This window comes from Lynx canadensis, chromosome B4, assembly GCF_007474595.2.
Source record: "Lynx canadensis isolate LIC74 chromosome B4, mLynCan4.pri.v2, whole genome shotgun sequence".
Lineage (NCBI taxonomy): Eukaryota > Metazoa > Chordata > Mammalia > Carnivora > Felidae > Lynx > Lynx canadensis.
The window spans coordinates 123,426,403-123,444,074 of record NC_044309.1 but is presented as its reverse complement, the minus strand read 5'-3'; the positions used below and the strand labels follow the sequence as shown (position 1 = coordinate 123,444,074).

At 46.1% G+C, this 17,672-nt stretch overlaps 2 protein-coding genes across 2 annotated transcripts in view; both read left to right on the top strand.

Moving 5' to 3' along the window:
- LOC115518783 (putative tetratricopeptide repeat protein 41) overlaps positions 1-4,025 on the top strand; it is a 64,135-nt gene extending 60,110 nt beyond the window's left edge. Inside the window, exon 8 of the mRNA XM_032593801.1 lies at positions 3,654-4,025. Within this exon, the coding sequence (XP_032449692.1) occupies positions 3,654-3,798 (145 nt within the window). The 3' untranslated portion in view covers positions 3,799-4,025. The remainder of the gene's footprint in view (positions 1-3,653) is intronic.
- Positions 4,026-15,331: 11,306 nt separating this feature from the next.
- NT5DC3 (5'-nucleotidase domain containing 3) overlaps positions 15,332-17,672 on the top strand; it is a 63,750-nt gene continuing 61,409 nt past the window's right edge. Inside the window, exon 1 of the mRNA XM_030320398.1 lies at positions 15,332-15,545. Coding sequence (XP_030176258.1) covers positions 15,347-15,545 — 199 coding nt within the window. The 5' untranslated portion in view covers positions 15,332-15,346. The remainder of the gene's footprint in view (positions 15,546-17,672) is intronic.

The following is a 17,672-nucleotide window of genomic DNA, read 5'->3' as shown; positions in this document are numbered from 1 at the left end:
ACCTCTTGGCCCACGAATTGTGTAGAAGTTTTTGCAGTAGGAAAAATACAAAGGAGTGTGATGTTGTTGTGTTTCCCTGAATCACTCCCAGGCCTTGGAGGAAGATGTACAGCCGACCCTTAAACCACACAGGTGTGAACTGTGTGGATCCACTTATATATGGATTTAAAAAAAATAAATATGGTACAGGACTGTAAATGCATTTTTTTCTTCCTTATGATTTTCCTCATAACATTTTCTTTTCCCTAGCTTATTTCATTGTAAGAGTACAGTATATACAATACGTATGATATACAAGTCTGTACTAATTGACTGCTTATGTTGTCAGTAACACTTAACACTGTAAGTAACACTGTAAGTGTTACTATTAAAGTTTTGGGGAGTCAAAAGATATGCACATTTTCAGTTGCACAGGGGTTGGTGTCCCTCTCCACCCCCCCCCCCCAACAGTGTGGTTCAAGGGTTAACTGTATTTATATCCTGACTCTGTGCAGGTCTCAGCTCCATTGTCTGTGGGGCCACACCCCATGGGTCTCCTCCTGGAAGACCCAGGCTTTCCCTCTGTGTTTTCCTTCTCCTCTCCTCACTCGGGAAGTCCCCTTCCTCTCCTGTGACGCTTGGGGCTTTCCTTCTGCTCTCCACACAAGGCATTGTTAAGGCTGTTAGAGAAAAAACTGTTCATAATGATGTAGGGCAGACCTGACCCAGGGACCCAGAGCAGGGTACTATGAGACCAGCTAAGGGGTCCTTGGCTTCAGGCAGGATGGAAATCAAACGTGAGCCAGCAGGAGGTGAAAGCATAGTTTACTGGAAAAAAAAAAAAAAATATATATATATATATATATGTAAAGAGAGAGAGACAGACAGACAGACAGATAGATGGGGTGTCCAGGAGACTTGGAAAGGAAAAGAGCACGAGTCTCGTTTTTGCTTGGGGTCTGGGAGTTTTTACTGAGGATGGCGGTCTGGTGTAAGTGTCCCCTCAGGCATCCAGGAACCAGCTAGATCAAAGATGAGGGCCCAGGTGTTAGTTCTTGGAGCCAGGGGTCCTTGGCATGGAGATGTCTAGCGCTGGTGGTCTGGAGTACCCGTGATGGCTTCTTCTGGTCATTCTCACCCGGCCTGTCCTTAGATGTTATCTATTCCTGAGAAATCATTAATTCCTTGTCCCTGGCAAGGAGGACATATGCTCTTTGCCTTCCAAGGCATGTGTAGAGTGGGTAGGGGTGCAGGTCCTAGCAAGAATAAAAGCCAGAAAAGAAGGAAAAAAAACAACTTTTTCTCTCATGGAGTCCCTTTGCTTTTCCTGTCTCAGTAACACTTGTTAAAGAAAGATAAGGTGGGGGGCGCCTGGGTGGCGCAGTCGGTTAAGCGTCCGACTTCAGCCAGGTCACGATCTCGCGGTCCGGGAGTTCGAGCCCCGCGTCAGGCTCTGGGCTGATGGCTCGGAGCCTGGAGCCTGTTTCCGATTCTGTGTCTGCCTCTCTCTCTGCCCCTCCCCCGTTCATGCTCTGTCTCTCTCTGTCCCAAAAATAAATAAACGTTGAAAAAAAAAAATTAAAAAAAAAAAAAAAAAAAAAAAAGAAAGATAAGGTGGACTTTTTTTCAGGTCCTGCAGTGAGGTTTTGCAGGGGGAGAGATTGGACACAACCCCCAATACAAAGAGAAGTTGTGTGTGGGGGGATCGGTGGATGGAAAATTGCTGAGAAGAAACATCGGGGGTGAGGAGGATTCAAGCTCAATGGACCTAAGGGGATTCCTTTTTTTTTTTTTAATGTTTTCTTAAATTTCTTTAATGTTTATTTGTATTTGAGAGAGAACACAAGTGGGGGAGGGGCAGAGAGAGAGGGGGACAGAGGATCCCAAGCAGGCTGTGCACTGACAGCAATGAGCCCTGTGGGGCTTGAACTCACGAACCGTGAGATCATGACCTGAGCTGAAGTCAGACGCTCAACCGACTGAGCCACCCAGGTGCCCCCGACCTAACAGGATGCTTGCTGAAAGCAGGCTGGCATGATCAGACCTCACCTGGGGTATGACGGGGAATGAGGAACCCGGTTTTGACAGTGATCAGACATCAGGGGGCGGGGAGTCCTCTTTAAACGGACTTATCAGGATTCTTGCTAAAGTTGGACGGTGCAGAAATGAACACAGACATCCAAAAGTTAAGGCCTGTTTGAGAAAGAGTGAGAAGGCCATGAGCGGAGTTTGGTCAAGGAGAGATTCTTTGTCAGGTCCTGTGTTTGGGAGAGGGGTATAGGTGTCATCCTATGGGTGGAATCAGCGTTAGCATCTGCCGGGTTAGCATCTACCACTTCTCTCGACAGATAGGTGTGAGAGAAGGTTCTGTGTGAGTCCAGACGCTGATACACCCCACCCTTCCTTTGCCTCTGGCTCACACACCTTTGAACGTCTACCTCCATCCAGCTCCATTTTCTCTACTCCAGTGAATGTCATCAGGAACATGTTACATGTGTCCCTTTGTACTTTTTGATCTTGTTGGCCTTCTCATGCTGAGGTAAGGACTGTGCTGATGACTCCCTTCCGGAAACAACTCTCTCCTGGTGCCTGAGATCCCCTCCCTCCTGGATCTCTTCTCTGATGATCCCTTCTCAGTTCTTTTGTGGGTTTCCTCTTTCTCTCACTGACTCTTGTTCAAATGATGGTGCTCCCTTGGGTTCAGTTCATGGACGCTGTGCTTGGACGCTGGTCTCAATTTTAGCCCCCCAACCTCACCTGTGCCTAGAGCTTCAGCCGTAAGGTGCTGGCCGCCTGCCGTCATGTTCCTCTTAGACCTATCATCTATCGGGTGTCTCCACTTGAGTATTCCAAAGTATTTGGGCATTTCCGAGTCCACATTCTCAAGACTGAACACGTCCACCCTCTCTTCCTGACGAAACGCGTCTTCTGTTTCACCCAGTGCAGACACCACGGGGTCATCTTGATCGTATTTATGATCAGTCACTATACTAAAGACTGCATGCGTTTTCTCGTCAAATCCTCAAAACGATTCTGTTGAGCTCATCTTGAAGGTGAGAAAGCTGAGGTTCAGAAGATTAGGATGCTTGCCCAGCTTTAAGTGGTCGAGCCAGGATTATCACCCAGGCAGTCTGATTGCAGAGCTCTATGCCTAACTAACCTCCATGTCACTACCAGGCCTGTCTAACTTGAGAGCTCAGGTTCTAACCACGTCACTCTACTGGGTGATGCCCCAATGATCCCAGCACCAGGTCCACAACATTCACTGTAACGCCCAGGTTCAGCGGATCTCCTTTTTCGTCTGGGGGTCACTGCATCACCTCAGACCCTCATTCTTCCCTTGGAGTGACTGGCCTCCCTGACTGTAGCCTTACCTGCTGCAGTCTCTCCTCCACATTGTCCATCCAGGGGAATTTTCTACAGTGCATGTTAGATCACATCATACTCTTAATGGAGATTTTGCACCACGAAAGCCCCGAACCCTTGGGTTTGCACTTAGTGCCCTTCATGAGTGGCCGGTCCTTTGTTTCACTCTTCAGCCTCTGCTCCTACCTTGGGAAGTTCTCTGAGACACGGATTAGTTTTACTCATCTTTGAGCCCCAGCCCTGAATGTTTGTTGAATGAATGAATGAATGAATGAATGCAAACCTTTAATTAAATTTTTCTTTTCTAGATGCCAAAGGAAGCAAGCAATTGAATATTATAAACAAGTGATACGAATAACGGAAAATGCAGGGACTTTCACCAATTCCTCACTCGTCAGGAAGCAGCTGAGCATTAGCCTAAGTGACACCTTGTGTAAATTAAGTAATTGCTGACATATTTCTATTAGAAGAGGGTGACTTTTCCCTTTGACCTGCATACTTGGCTTATTTTAAAAATGCCTTCATTTTGAAGCAGGTAACTCCTGTTGACTATGTAAGCGTCTTGTTTACCTTGTCTTATCAGGAAAGCATCTTAGTCTGTCTGGGCTGCTGTAACAGAATACCACAGACAGGGAGGCCTAGACAACAGATACCTGTTTTTCACAGTTCTGAAAGCTGGGAAGTCCAAGATCAGGTGGCAATAGACTTGTGAGAGAGCCTGCTTCCTGGTTCATAGACAGCTGTTTTCTCACTGTGTCCTTACATGGTGGGAGGACGGACACCCCTTTTATGAGGGCACCGATCCCATTCATGAGGGGGTTGCCCTCATGACCCACTCACCTCCCAACGGCCTCATCTCTGAATGCCATCCTGTTGGGGGTTAGGAGTTCAGCAAAAGAATTTGGGAGGAGGACACACTCAGTCCGTAATGGAAAGAAGTCTTTCCATCTTCTAGAAGTCTTTCCATCCGTCTCTCAATCTCTTGTGGGCGGGACACCGTGCCCGGCTAGACCCTGTCTTGTCAGCGTGGCTTCCCTTCCTGCCCATTCTGTTGTAAGACACTGTTTGTATAGGAATAGCCTCTTCATACTTATTCCTGTGACCCTGGAGTAACACGTGACTGAAAATCACAAATGGCTTTTCACATGGGCCTACCTTTGATTGAATGTTTTTTAACTTTTTTACCTTTATTTATTTATTTTTAGAGAGAGCACTCACGCATGTGTGCACATGAGTGGAGGAGGGGCAGAGAGAGAGAGAGAGAGAGAGAGAGAGAGAGAGAGAGAATCCCAAGCAGGCTCCATGCTATCACCACAGAGCCTGATGTGGGTCTCAAACTCCTGAACTGTGAGATCATGACCTGAGCCAAAATTAAGAGTCAGATGCTTAACCAACTGAGCCACCCAAGAGCCTCATTAAGGGCATTTTAAATGTTAATTACTTGTGTTATCATTCTCATACATTTATTCATTCACTCATTCATTCATTCATTCATTCACTCATTCAACAAGTATTTGCTGCACCTTAAAGCAGTAAGAACATTTTATTTAGGACTGTTGCAATAGGGGAAAGAGGCCTCAGTACAAAAGTACACTCAATTCTGAATACAGCATGGACAAGTGAGAATTTATAGCCAAGGAGTAGGGAGGGAGTCAATGGATAGAAAATTCACCGAGAGGAAACGTCCGATGTAGGGAATTCGGGCTCAATGAACCTAACAGGGCTCTTGCTGAAGGCAGGCCTCACCTGGGCTGTGATGGGGACTGAGGAACCTGATGTCCAGGGTGATCAGACACTGAGGATGGCTAAACTGACTTAGGAGGATTCTTGCTAAAACTGGACAATGCAGAGATGAACACAGAAGCCCAAAGTGAGGCCTGGTTGAAAAAGAGCTGAGAAGAGCCTGAACTGAGTTTGGTCAATCGGAGAATCTGAGGTGACAGTCTGTGGGGCAATAAATTCTACAGTTTGTTTCCTCTTCTGGTCATGGTTTTGTGAGACACTTATTCAAAAATGAAGTCTTTCTGTGTAATATATCCTGTACAGCTTGTCTCCTCTCAATTTCAATCCAGTTTCAAGACAAATCTTAACCTGATAAAACTGTTAATTCTGGAGATTTTAGTACGAATCCTGACTATGAAAAGAGGATTTTTGTGATTTATGTTCCAGGCTACCTCTGACACAGAACCGTATTACTGTTCTCCTTCTCTGATAAGTGTTTTTATTTATGTATTTATGAGAGAGCTCGTATGTGCACAAGTGGGGGAGGGGCAGAGGGGGTGGAGAGAGAGAATCCCAAGCAGGCTCCATGCTGTCAGTGCAGAGCCCAAGGCGGGGCTCTATGCCATGAACGGTGAGATCAAGACCTGAGCCGAGATCAAGAGTCGGATGCTCAACCGACTGAGCCACCCAGGCGCTCCTCTGATAAGTGTTTTAAATCCGCCTATTGAGAAACAATTTCAGTGGGAGTGTGGCTTTTCATATCCCATAATATCAAGCTGAATGTTCTGTACTGAATTGTTTATTTTGGAAGAAGTATGATAGATGAAGTTCACGTTACTTCCCTCTCCCTGGGATTCTTTTAAAAAAAGAAATGCCAACCATCTCTGTCAAATTTAGAAGGAAGAAATTAAACAAAAGCTCTAGTGGGTGACTTTCCATACGGTGAGTCAGTCCTCTCTCCTCAGAGGAGTTTTCAATGCTCGGCTCAGCTGTGGTCCTCTATAGCACTAGGTCTCTTAATCCAAAAGATCAGGTAAGTGACATAGACAAACTGCCTTTCAATTTTATTTTATTCTTTCCTTGAGAGAGAGAGAGAGAGAGCGAGAGAGCACACATGTGGGGGTGGAAGAAAGAGAGACAGAGAGAATGCTCAGCATGGAGCCTGACTTGGGGCTCAATCTCTTGACCCTGGGATCATGACCTGAGCTGAAATCAAGTCGGATGCTCAACTGACTGAGCCACTCAGGCATCCTATGCATTTCAATTTTAACTTCCACATATAAATAGTTATTTCCTCAAACTCTTAAATTTAGAATCAAGACTTTTTTTTTTTTTAGAGTGGGTCCTCTGATTAGAATTAGCCATCACCTTTCTCAAAATGTATCACCCACAATTTCCAGTTTTAGTTTCTGTAGGGTGAGAACTTGGACAATTGTCATGGTTTGTGTAAGATCCTTCTAGGTTGCTATCTCTTTCTTCCCTCCACCCTTTATGGCTGTCTTGCCCTGGAATTTGAAAGAATTCCAAGGCATTCATCCTGTTTTTCATAGAAAACAACTCTCACTTCATTTTTTAAAGTAGACACCATGCCCAGTGTGGAGCTGAATTCAGGGCTTAAACTCACGACACTGAGATCAAGACCCGAGCTGAAATCCAAGAGTCAGATGCTTAACCACTTGAGCCACCCAGGCACCCCACCAAAAATGTATTTTAGATCTAATACTCTGTGGCTGATAGAGGATGGGGCTGGTAAGAGAGGACTGGAGAGTCTCCTGTGTTAACTGAGACCAGGACAGTAGAAATAGAGAGAAAGGGTTGTATTTGAGATTTCAGAGGTAAATCCAACTGTTTTCAGTGCTTGATTGGATGTGGGAGGTGAGGGAAGGGAACAAAGGTATCCCCCAGTTTATGGCCATACCAGAGGTGATTGCATCTGCGTGGATGAGGTTGTTGCCGTTCTAAGACAGGAAGCATAGGTTGAGAGTTGGGGTGGGATCCATGGTGAGCTAATTTAGGGCATGTTGAGTTTTGTTTTTTTTTAAATTTTTTTTTTCAACGTTTATTTATTTTTGGGACAGAGAGAGACAGAGCATGAACGGGGGAGGGGCAGAGAGAGAGAGGGAGACACAGAATCGGAAACAGGCTCCAGGCTCTGAGCCATCAGCCCAGAGCCCGACGCGGGGCTCGAACTCCCGGACCGCGAGATCGTGACCTGGCTGAAGTCGGAAGCTTAACCGACTGCGCCACCCAGGCGCCCCAGGGCATGTTGAGTTTGAATCTCTTATGTGAGTGGGGACATTCAGTAGGCAGTAGAGTATATGACTCTGGTGCTTAGGAGCTAGAAGACTGAGCTGGAGAAAAATATTTTGGAGTCCTTAGCAGATGCTTGGTGGATCAACCTGGTAGAATGGTTGAAAGAGCCAAGAAGAATATAAGACAAAAAGATGGCAAGAGATAGAAGTTGGAAGAATGCCAGTATTTAAGGGCTGGGCGGAGGGAAGAGTTGTAGTGAAAGATGAGGAATGGCTCTAGAAGGAGGCTGAGAATCGGTAAAGTCATGGAAGCTGAGAAAGGACAGGGCTGACAACTGACCACCAGCTTGAGAGCAGACCCTTGCGCCACAGAGGTCGCAGGGAACCTTCAGTTTTGGTGGAGTGGTAGGGGCAAAAGCCTGTGTAAGAGAGAACAATGAATTTGTTCCTTCTACTCAAAAACGGGGTCTGCACAGGCCCCTGAATCGGTGGAATGAACTCATGCAGTACTGAGGCAGAGGACAGAGGTTGCTGCTTGTCATGTGCAGCCGGGTCCCTGTAAGCGGACCTGCCAATGGTCTCAGTGGAGAGGGGTGGAGCGAAGGACACCCTCCATCCTCCTCCCCGCCCACATACCCTCTTTTATTGTTTCCTTTCAGGGCAGAAATGGAAAGCCCATGGAGACATCCAGTTGCAACGTTTCACTTTGAGACAATGATAGCTTTCTCCCTCCCTAATATGTTTGTAGACACACATTTATTGAAAGAATGAGGAAACAAGCTTAGTTTCTCAAACTGAAGGACTTCTGAGGAAGAAACTTTGGACATGCATACTTAGCAAACAAAAAAACTTTCAACGAAGAACCTCTAGGCAATGCATAATCCTCCTTCCTCGTTCACATTTGCAGGACACCTTCCGGGTGGAGAACATAGAAGGGGATTGTCTCTACTTAACCCATTCATTCCCACACAGGTGCACAGGTGGGGGGGGGCCTCCCTGTTGGGCAGTGTCCATAGAGTTGATTCGATTTCCTGAGGACCTCCACCAACACCTGAGATCTTCCTTGTTAGCTGGTGGCAACCACCTGCATTGCCACTATGGACTGGGGAGAAAGTAAACACAGGGCTGGCATTGGAAAATCCCACATGTTAGGTGACAGCAAATATTAGAGGAAGCAAGAGGCTTAAATTGTAGTAGAATACAGATTAGAAAAGGTTATACTTTAGAAGAATACTTAAAAGGGCAGAGGATTGTCTTTGGATAAAAGATCTTGCTTTCTTTTTCTAGAGGAAATAGTAAAGTTACCACTTTATTTTTTATTTTATTCTTTTAGTAATGTTTATTTATTTATTTGGACAGAGAGAGAGACTGAGAGTGAGTGAGTGGGGGAGGGACAGAGAGAGAGGGAGAGAGAATCCCAAACAGGCTCCACAGCACAGAGCCTGATTCGGGGCTTGATCTTAGGACCCATGAGATCATGACCTGAGCCGAAATCAAGAGTTGGACACTCAACCGACTGAGCCACCCAGGCGTCCCTCACTTTATTTTTAATATAAGCAGTAAAAAAGTTGGCGGCGGGGGATGAGGAGAACTTACCATTTAAAATCTGAGAATAAGGGCGCCTAGGTGGCTCAGTCAGTTGAGCGTCTGACTCTGGCTCAGGTCATGATTTCGTGGTTGATGAGTTTGAGCCCTGCATAGGGCTTTGTGCTGACAGCTCAGAGCCTGGAGCCTGCATTGGATTCTATGTGTGTGTCTCTCTCTCTGCCCCTCCCCCGCTTGTGCTGTCTGTCTCAAAAAGAAAATCAACATTAAAAAAATTTTTAAATCTGAGGACAGATTTTCAACGTAGTTGGTAGGCCTGTCCCCCACTTTTCTTACCTCTGATTCATATTCTGTCCCTAAGTGCAAAATGAAAAGATAGCTGATGGTTCCTCCCTATCTATATTTTTGTGGAAAATCTCCTAAGGATCCGTTGCAACAGGGAGAACGGTGTTGTCTTTACCTACCTCTAGAAGTTACAGTGCTTGGATCCCAGGGACCTGGCTTTGAATCTCAGTTTTGCTGGTTTCTGGACAGAACCTCCCTGAATCTCAATTTTCTTACTGGCCAAAAAGGGATAGTAATAATGTCCATAGGGTTATTTTGAAGATTTAATGAGGTGATGTATGCAGAAAGACCAACAGAATGCCCAATTAATGTTAGATTCCCTCTCCATCAAGAATGAAGAGTTCAAGTAAGAAGAGGTTCGGTGACTTCCGCCTAATTGAAACGAACCCATCCTGGTCTGTCTTCTTCCCTGGGCTGGGAGGACTGACCAGTCTAGGTCGTGCTGCCCAGCCAGTACTGGTCCCAAGGGAGGATGGGATGGCCTGGGGCTGGGCCTGAGGCAAGGCTGTCCTTTCCTGAAAGCTACAACACTTGTTGCCAGAAAGAGAGGACTGGATTGTGTCTGAGGTCAGAGCTATAGATACAGGTGCAGAATGGATCCTGAGGGTACAGGGGCCTGAGGAGCCAAGATGTGTGGCCAGGAGGGAGTCTGAGGAGCAGGAGCCGGAAACTGTGTGTGTTGGGGCAGTGGTAGCTGGTCTGTGTGGCAAGTCGGAGCCTATTAAAGGGCTTTGGGCAGAATAAACGTTCTGTGCGGCCTGGTTATTGGCATCCAGAAGATCTCGGGGAATGAGTTCTTGCTCAGCTGCCGCGTGAGACATTCTGGCTCTCTTCTTCTCTTTACCTTGTAAGGTTAGTTAAGACCAAGGCAACGTGGCCATCCAGAGCAGGGTCACTTGTGAAAGTGCCTTCTGCTCTGCTAGACATAACATCACAGGGAGTTATGAAAATAATTCGAAAAGAAGAAAAATAGCCACAGATTGCTAAGCAGAGCCAATAGCTACAGCTCCCTACGAGACTCTGAGACCTGGGTTATGACTCATGAGGCAGAGCTACAGAGAAGAGAACATTTCCGCAAATAGAAGCCACGGCTGGTCCTTCGAAGAGGGACAATCCAGGATGAGGGAAGCGGCAGCCTAGTGTAGCAGTCAGTGGAGGACACGGGCTTGGGGATGAAGCAGACCTTGGACTGTTCTACCATGAACGGGAGCTAGTTACTTCTTCCAGTCTTCTCCTCTTTAAAAGACAATAGACATGCACTAAAAGTTCTCTGGAAGGACGCGGGTTAGGAGAAGACTGCACAGATGAGGACCGAGATGGGAGAGACGCTTTTTACTTCATAGCTTTATACATTTTCATTGAACCATGTGGATGTGTGTCCTAGTAAAAGGCTAAATGAGAAAACAATAGACAAATGATGATCATCTATACCTTTTAGGATTACACAGGCCCGATGGATGGCAATCACATAATTTACCGTTGTTATTATTATTATTATTATTATTATTAATATGGGGCCAGTGGTTTTTACCCTTAAGATCTTGGCAGTCTCTTTGTCACACACCCAAATCGATGTCCTGTATGCACTGGCCTTACATTATGTTTATAACTAGTGGTAGAAATTCAGCTCCTTAAAATGGGTCTTGTAAATGGGTAAAATGAGTAAATGAATAAATGGGTAAAATAAGTAGATGAATAAATGAATAAATTTACCACTTGCAGTTTAGACTGTTAATATATATATATATGTATATGTCATATATATATGTATATATATATGTATATATATATATATATATACATATATATATATAAACACATTTTAGAGAGTTATATTACATTATTGACAGTGGCACCTGGCTTTATATAAGAACACCTATAGACCCTTTGCCTATATTCACCAATTGTTAATGTTTTTGGCCACATTTGCATTCTTTTTCTCTTTCATACGTGCATGTCCATCCATATTTTTTTTTCCAAACTATTTAAATGTTAGTTGCTGATATGACACTTCTGTTTGTAAATACTTCAGCATGTGTCTTCAAGGTACAAGGACGTTCCCCCAAATAACTACTATACACTTATCAAATCTGGGAAATTTGACCATTACATAAGGCTGTTATCTAATGTGCAGTTTATATTCAAGTGTCCCCATGTGTTCTAGGAAATATCCTTTTTTTAAACGTTTATTTTTATTTATTTTGAGAGAGTGCATGTGTGCATGCACGAGAGGGAGGGGCAGAGAGAAAGAGAGGGAGAGAGAGAATCCCAAGCAAGCTCCATGGTCAGCACAGAGCCTGACGTTCAATCCCATGACCTTGAGACCATGACCTGAGCCAAAATCAATTTGTATCTGATTGTTTCCTTATATTTAGACTTGGATTAAATGTTTTTGTCAGGAATACTATAATAGATGATGTTCTAATGCCATCTTTTTTTTTTAAGTTTATTTATTTTGAGAGAGAAAGAAAACATGAGCAGGGAAGGGGGAAAGAGAGAGAGAGAGAGAGAGAGAGAGAGAGAGAGGATCACAAGCAGGCTTTGCACTGTCAGCTCAGATCCTGACATGGGGCGCGAACTCACGAACTGTGAGACCATGACCTGAGTTGAAGTTAAAAGTAGGCTGCTCAAACGACTGAGCCACCCTTTTCTTAAAAATAATGGAATGGTTCACGTAATCTTCTCTGTATCATTCCCATTTTAGTATATGTACTGCTGAAACAAGCACCCAGTGCCATCTTTTATAATTTTTTTTATCCTTCTCTTTTAAGTATGTGAACCAGGAGTAATTTTTAAAAATGCTAATATTCTTATTTTCAAATATCCAGCAGGTCAGTTATTCATAAATGACTCCGGTCATCATGTCATGACTGAAGCAGTGGGCTATTTGTACAGATCACTTGACTTAAGGGCAACCTACCTGGGATCTTCTCATTCATCAATCCATGGAATCCTGCACTGAGTTTCTGTTCTGGGTCTCAAAAAGAAACCTGCTTCTGGCTATTCACGTGACACATGTGGCCTCTTGACGATTTCTGATCTTTTGCAGACTTCTGAGGGAAATTGAGGGGATCAGGAGTAGAAGATGTTGGCTTCAAGGCATGAGTCAGCAATATTTCGAGGGTTCTAGGAATGGCACCTCATTATGCGAGTACTTGCTTAAATTAGACTACCACGGTGCTCAGAGTTCTAATACAGTGAGCTCTGCGATATGCATGAATGCACATAACCTACAGAGAGTTAAAAGCATGGACTTGGCACCTCATATAATTTCAGAGAAATCAAAATGTGCTTCTGGAAAGGGGAAAAAAGTCTCGAGACCCATTGTTTCCATTTCTGTTGAGGAGAAGACCCGACAGAAGACACAGGATAATGTGGAGCCGTGGAATGACCCAGGAAAAGGAGGTTCAATGAAAAAGAAAGATTATTCCTCTAAGGTTTTATCTTTGAGTAAAATGGATGGTGTAGTAAAGGTTTCACAGCAAAAGGTTTTCTCAGCTAAAGGTGAGGGTGGAAAAGGCCAAATCACCACAATTTACCGGCATCCCTTGGCAGGAGGGTCTCTTAGCACAAATAATCCCTGGGAATCCATATCTGAGCTCATATCAGAAAGGGGCTTTTTCATAGCCCAGAATACAGTTCGGTTCCCCAGAAGAGTTTTTTGCAGAGAAGATCTCAGTTTGAAACCAAATTGTTGAAGACCTCAAATGATACTAATAAAGTATAAAAATGATCATGGGTGTATTTGTGTTTGAAATTTCTTAATACTTGCCTTTATTTAGAACTCTGTGATGAGATATTTTCTTTTATGACTTTTAGAAGTGATGATAATCAAAGTCTAGGTCTTGATTTTTTTAGTTCTTTAAAATATGTAACAGATTGTAGCTAAAAACAATTTTGAAGTGATTCATATTTACATGGTAGGTAGAAGAATGTTGATCTCACAGGGTTCCATATCTAAAAATGTGCTGAAGCAGTACCATTAAAGTTCTAATTGTGTTACTTTTACATTGATACAGTTTATTTTGAATTTATGAATTGATTTTCCTTGTAAACAAAATTTATAACTGCTATCACCAAAACTTTTTTTAATGAAACATGAATAAGAAAAGATAAATTGGAATAAATCAAAACCGTAAAGTAAGTTTAATGTACCAGAGTCCATGGGTTTATTTTTTTTTAAGTTTATTAATTTTTGAAGGAGAGAGAGATACAGTGTGAGCAGGGGAGGGGCAGAGGGAGAGAGGGAGACACAGAATCGGAAGCAGGCTCCAGGCTCTGGGCTGTCAGCACAGAGCCTAATGCGGGGCTTGAATTCACAAACTGTGAGATCATGACCCGAGCCGAAGTCGGACGCCCAACTGACTGAGCCACCCAGGTTCCCCCAGAGTCCATGGATTTAATATCATATCTATATTATTCTTTTTTAAAAAAATGTTTATTTATTTTGAGATAGAGCTTGAGCAGGGGAAGGGCAGAGAGAGAGAGAGAGAGAGAGAGAGAGAGAGAGAGAGAGAGAATCCCACACAGACTCTGTGCTGTCAGCACAGAGCCCAACACAAGGCTGGATCTCATGAACTGTGAGATAATAACCTGAGCCAAAACCAAGAGTCGAAGGCTTAACTGACTGAGCCACCCAGGTGCCCATATCCTGTCTACTTGAAACATTTTAATTGTCTCATCAGTGATTTGTTACCCATTAACTGTTAAGGATTACTTATTGGCTATTTTATCACCTAACTAAATTCTACAGAGTATATACTAGGAAGCCAGATGGAAGAATGGGCTCAGCAATGGGACCTCAGGAAAATTATTCCACTTCTCTTGACCTCAGTTTCATTATTTATAAAATGGGAGAAATCACAGCTCCTGTTTTTCAGGATTACTGAGGGGATTGCATGAGAATGCACATAGCAAGCCTTTAATAAATAGTAGTTGTTATCTGTAAAGGTCTAACTCAGAGGCCATGTTTTTCCAAGAAGCATTTTCTGATCCCTTCAGCCAACAAGGTAAGCATAGGTGAATGCTTGGGTTATTTGTCTTAAATCGTGACTTATTTCACACATGGCAGTGTGGTCTTCCAGGCAGTGTGCCAGCCTTGAGTTATTCCCTGTACTCCAACTAACACCCTGCTCAACAGTAACCACAGTAATCGAGAGCTTGGGGAGTCCTCTGAGTTCAGCGATCCTCAGCGGGGTTCTGGGTGGGCCTTTCCTGCAGCAGCCAAGTCTGATTCAGTCACACAGAAATGTCGCATCGTGGGGGTTACTGTTTGTCTTTGGTGGACCACAATGCATAGAACAGGTGCAGCCTAGCAGATGTGAGGGAAGACGGGTGCACCTGTGAACGTAGCAGGCGCAGGAGCAGTGTGGCGGTATTCTGAGGGCCTCCCTCTCGAGGCAGGAATTTCTGGAGGGGCACTGGCCTTCTAGGCTGTGCAGTAGGCGGGGGCGGGGGCAGAGGATGACTTTCAAACAGATCAGCCCACATGTGGGGCCTTGGCCCAGTTGCCCCTCTTGGGCGGCGCTGGAAAGATCCAATCTTGGGGACCGAGGGACCTTCCAGACCCGCCCCCGCAGTCCAGCAGAGAGCCAGAATTCAGACGCTGTTAATGCTGAGAGAGGTCACGTCCTGAAGCCTGGGCTAGAGGCACTTTGTCCATGCAGTCAGAGTTGGGGGAACGGCCTCAGTCGGCGAGCGGGAGGAGGAAACAGGTAGGATCTTGGAGCGACCACAGCAGGCTGGGCGCCAGGGCCAGGCCGCCCACGCCCCGCCCACGCCCCGCCCACGCCCCGCCCTCGCCCCGCCCCTTGCCCGGCAGGACCAGGCCCCGCCCAAGGCCCCACCCCTTCCCCGTCCCTTCCCCGCCCCCTGTCAGACAGGCCCAGACCCCGCCCCCGCCCCGCCCCGCCTCCTGCCCGACAGGGCCAGACCACGCCTCAGACACGCCCCTTCCCCGCCCCCTGCCGGAGAGGACCAGCCCCCCCCGCCCCCGCCCAGGCCCCGCCCCCGCGGCGGCCACAGGGGCGGGCCGCGCCGCCGCCACGTGCTCCGACGCAGGGAGCCGCCCGCCGGCTGGCTGAGCGCGGGTAGAGCTCCGGTATCTGGGCGCCGCCAGCAGCAGGGCAGCGGGAAGCATGGCCACGGCGGCGGCGGCTGTGGCCCGTCGGGCCGGGGCGAGGGCGGCGGCGGCTCTGCTGAGCGCCTGCGGGACCGCGGCCCGGGGGTGGCGGCGCGCGGGCCCCGCGCGGCCCTTGTGCACAGCACCTGGAACGGCACCGGACATGAAAGGCTACCTGTGGGAGCGCTACCGGGAGGCAAAGAGGAGCACGGAAGGTGAGTGCGGCGGTTTCCGCAGAACCTCCAGTGCCTAGGGGCCCGTCTCAGGCGGTCAGCGGGTGAGCGGGCACCCTCGCACCCGCGCGGGTCCCGCTGCTGACCTCCAGGGCCCTCCAGTCGTGACCCTCGGTCTCCCCCAGTCCCAACTGCGGCGACATCTCCCCCGCAGTGCGATTCCGGGAAACGCGGAAAAATGCACCTCCAGAAACTTTACAATTTTCCTTTCTCCTGTCGGGAAAGCAGTTTTATAAATTCTGGCGATTCGTAGCCAGAAATCTACATCGGAAGCGCTTTGGGCTCCACGGACATCGCTTAGGAGGCAGTCACCCCCAGGCACTGTTAGGTATTGTTAATAACGGAGAGTAATAATAGTAGCAGCCGGAGTCCGGCAGGCGGCGAGTGCCTCTGGAGCTGAGTTGCTGGGCTGCTGTCGGTGGCCAGAAGCGATTTTCCTTTTTTTTTTTTTTTTTTTTGCCGTGTTTGAAATAGGAGGGGTCCAAGTTGAGAGTGTTCTGGGTTATCTACCAACCTTAGTGAGGAGGGGATTCCAGGGAGTGACTCCTTTGTTGGCAGGTGAACATAAAATCAGCTTGGTGAGGGAAATGGGCAGAGGCGGTGGGAGGCCCGAGGAAATCCTAGTGCCAGGCACATAGATAGTCCTCCTGAATCCTTCCCATACCTCGGAGGGACGATGCCACATCCCCATCCTGTAGATGGGAAAAGTCAGACTCAAGTTTAAGGAACCTGGCCAAGGTCACACCTTGACCTGGGGTCTGTCTCAGCCCCTGACCCTCTGTCCCGTTTCCTGTGCTCCGCTACTTTTCTGTAGCAGCTGACCATTTGGGGCCTGGTATTAAAGGCCAGTGTTAAGCCATTGGTGCTGCTACTTTCAAGGAAGATTTAGAACTGAAATGTTTGTACTGACTGATGGTGGCAGTGTGGTGGGGTGGGGTAGCGTGGATAAGGAAAGTATTTGGTGGGAGAGAACTTTTGGTAGGATCCCATTTTCAATCTTTTGGCCAGAAGTCAGTTTAATGAGAGAAAGCAAGGGGCTGATTTTCACCAACTGGGATAATTTTCTGAGAGAGCTCAAAGTGGCTGGCAACGCAGAATTCTGTAAAAAAGGGCTTCTTAGTTTTCCTTTGCTCAGAGTTAAATTTTGCACTGCATTTGGAAGTGGCTGTGTGGTATGGTGAAAAGGGTGCCTTTCCAGATCCTGGACGTTGCAGATCTTAGATGAAACAGATGTAGATCATCTAGCTCTGCTTTGGGACTTGCAAGACTGTTTAAAATTGAAATTATTATATATTTACACGGTGTTGTAAAAATTGATGCCGGAGGTCTGGCATACCCTTTACCCAAGTTTCTCCCAGTGGTAACATTTTGCAAAAGAATAGTATAGTATCTCAAGCAGTGTGTCGACGCTGATACGTTGTACAGATCTTAATCAGAGCCCTCTACTTTGACTTCACTTGTGTTTGTGTATTTAGTTCTATACGGTTTTATCATATGCAGGTTCAAGAATCCGGTGCTGCGGTTAATACTCTTAAGATACGGAATATCATTAGCGACATCTCTCACATTGTCTTTATAGCCATGTCCACTTCCCGCCAATGCTTTCTCCAGTCCCTGGGGCATTATCTGTTCTCCATTTCAAAAATTTTGCCATTTCAAAGATGTTATATAGAAGGAATCAAACAGTATGTGACTTTCTGGAATTGGCTTTTTTAACTGAGCGTAACTGAGCGTGCAAGTGGTTGTGTGTGTTGTGTCCATGTGTGTTCTCTTTTTATTGCTGAGTAGCGTCCCATGGAGTGGATGAACCACAGCTGAACCATTTTTTAACCGTGGTGCACCGCTGAACTGTACTGCACTCACTGAAAGATATCTGGGTTGCTCCCAGTTTTTGACAATTAAGAATCTGCGGTAAACATTTGCGTATATAGGTTTTTGTGTGAACATGTTTTCATTTGTCTAAATGCCATTGCTTGGTTGAATGGTAATTGCATGTTTAGTTTTATAAGAAACTACAGGTCGAATTGTTGCCATTCTTCATGAAGCCTCAGTTTCATCATCTGTAAAATGGGGATGTCAGCAGTACCTCATCCTAGGGTTTGGTGAGGA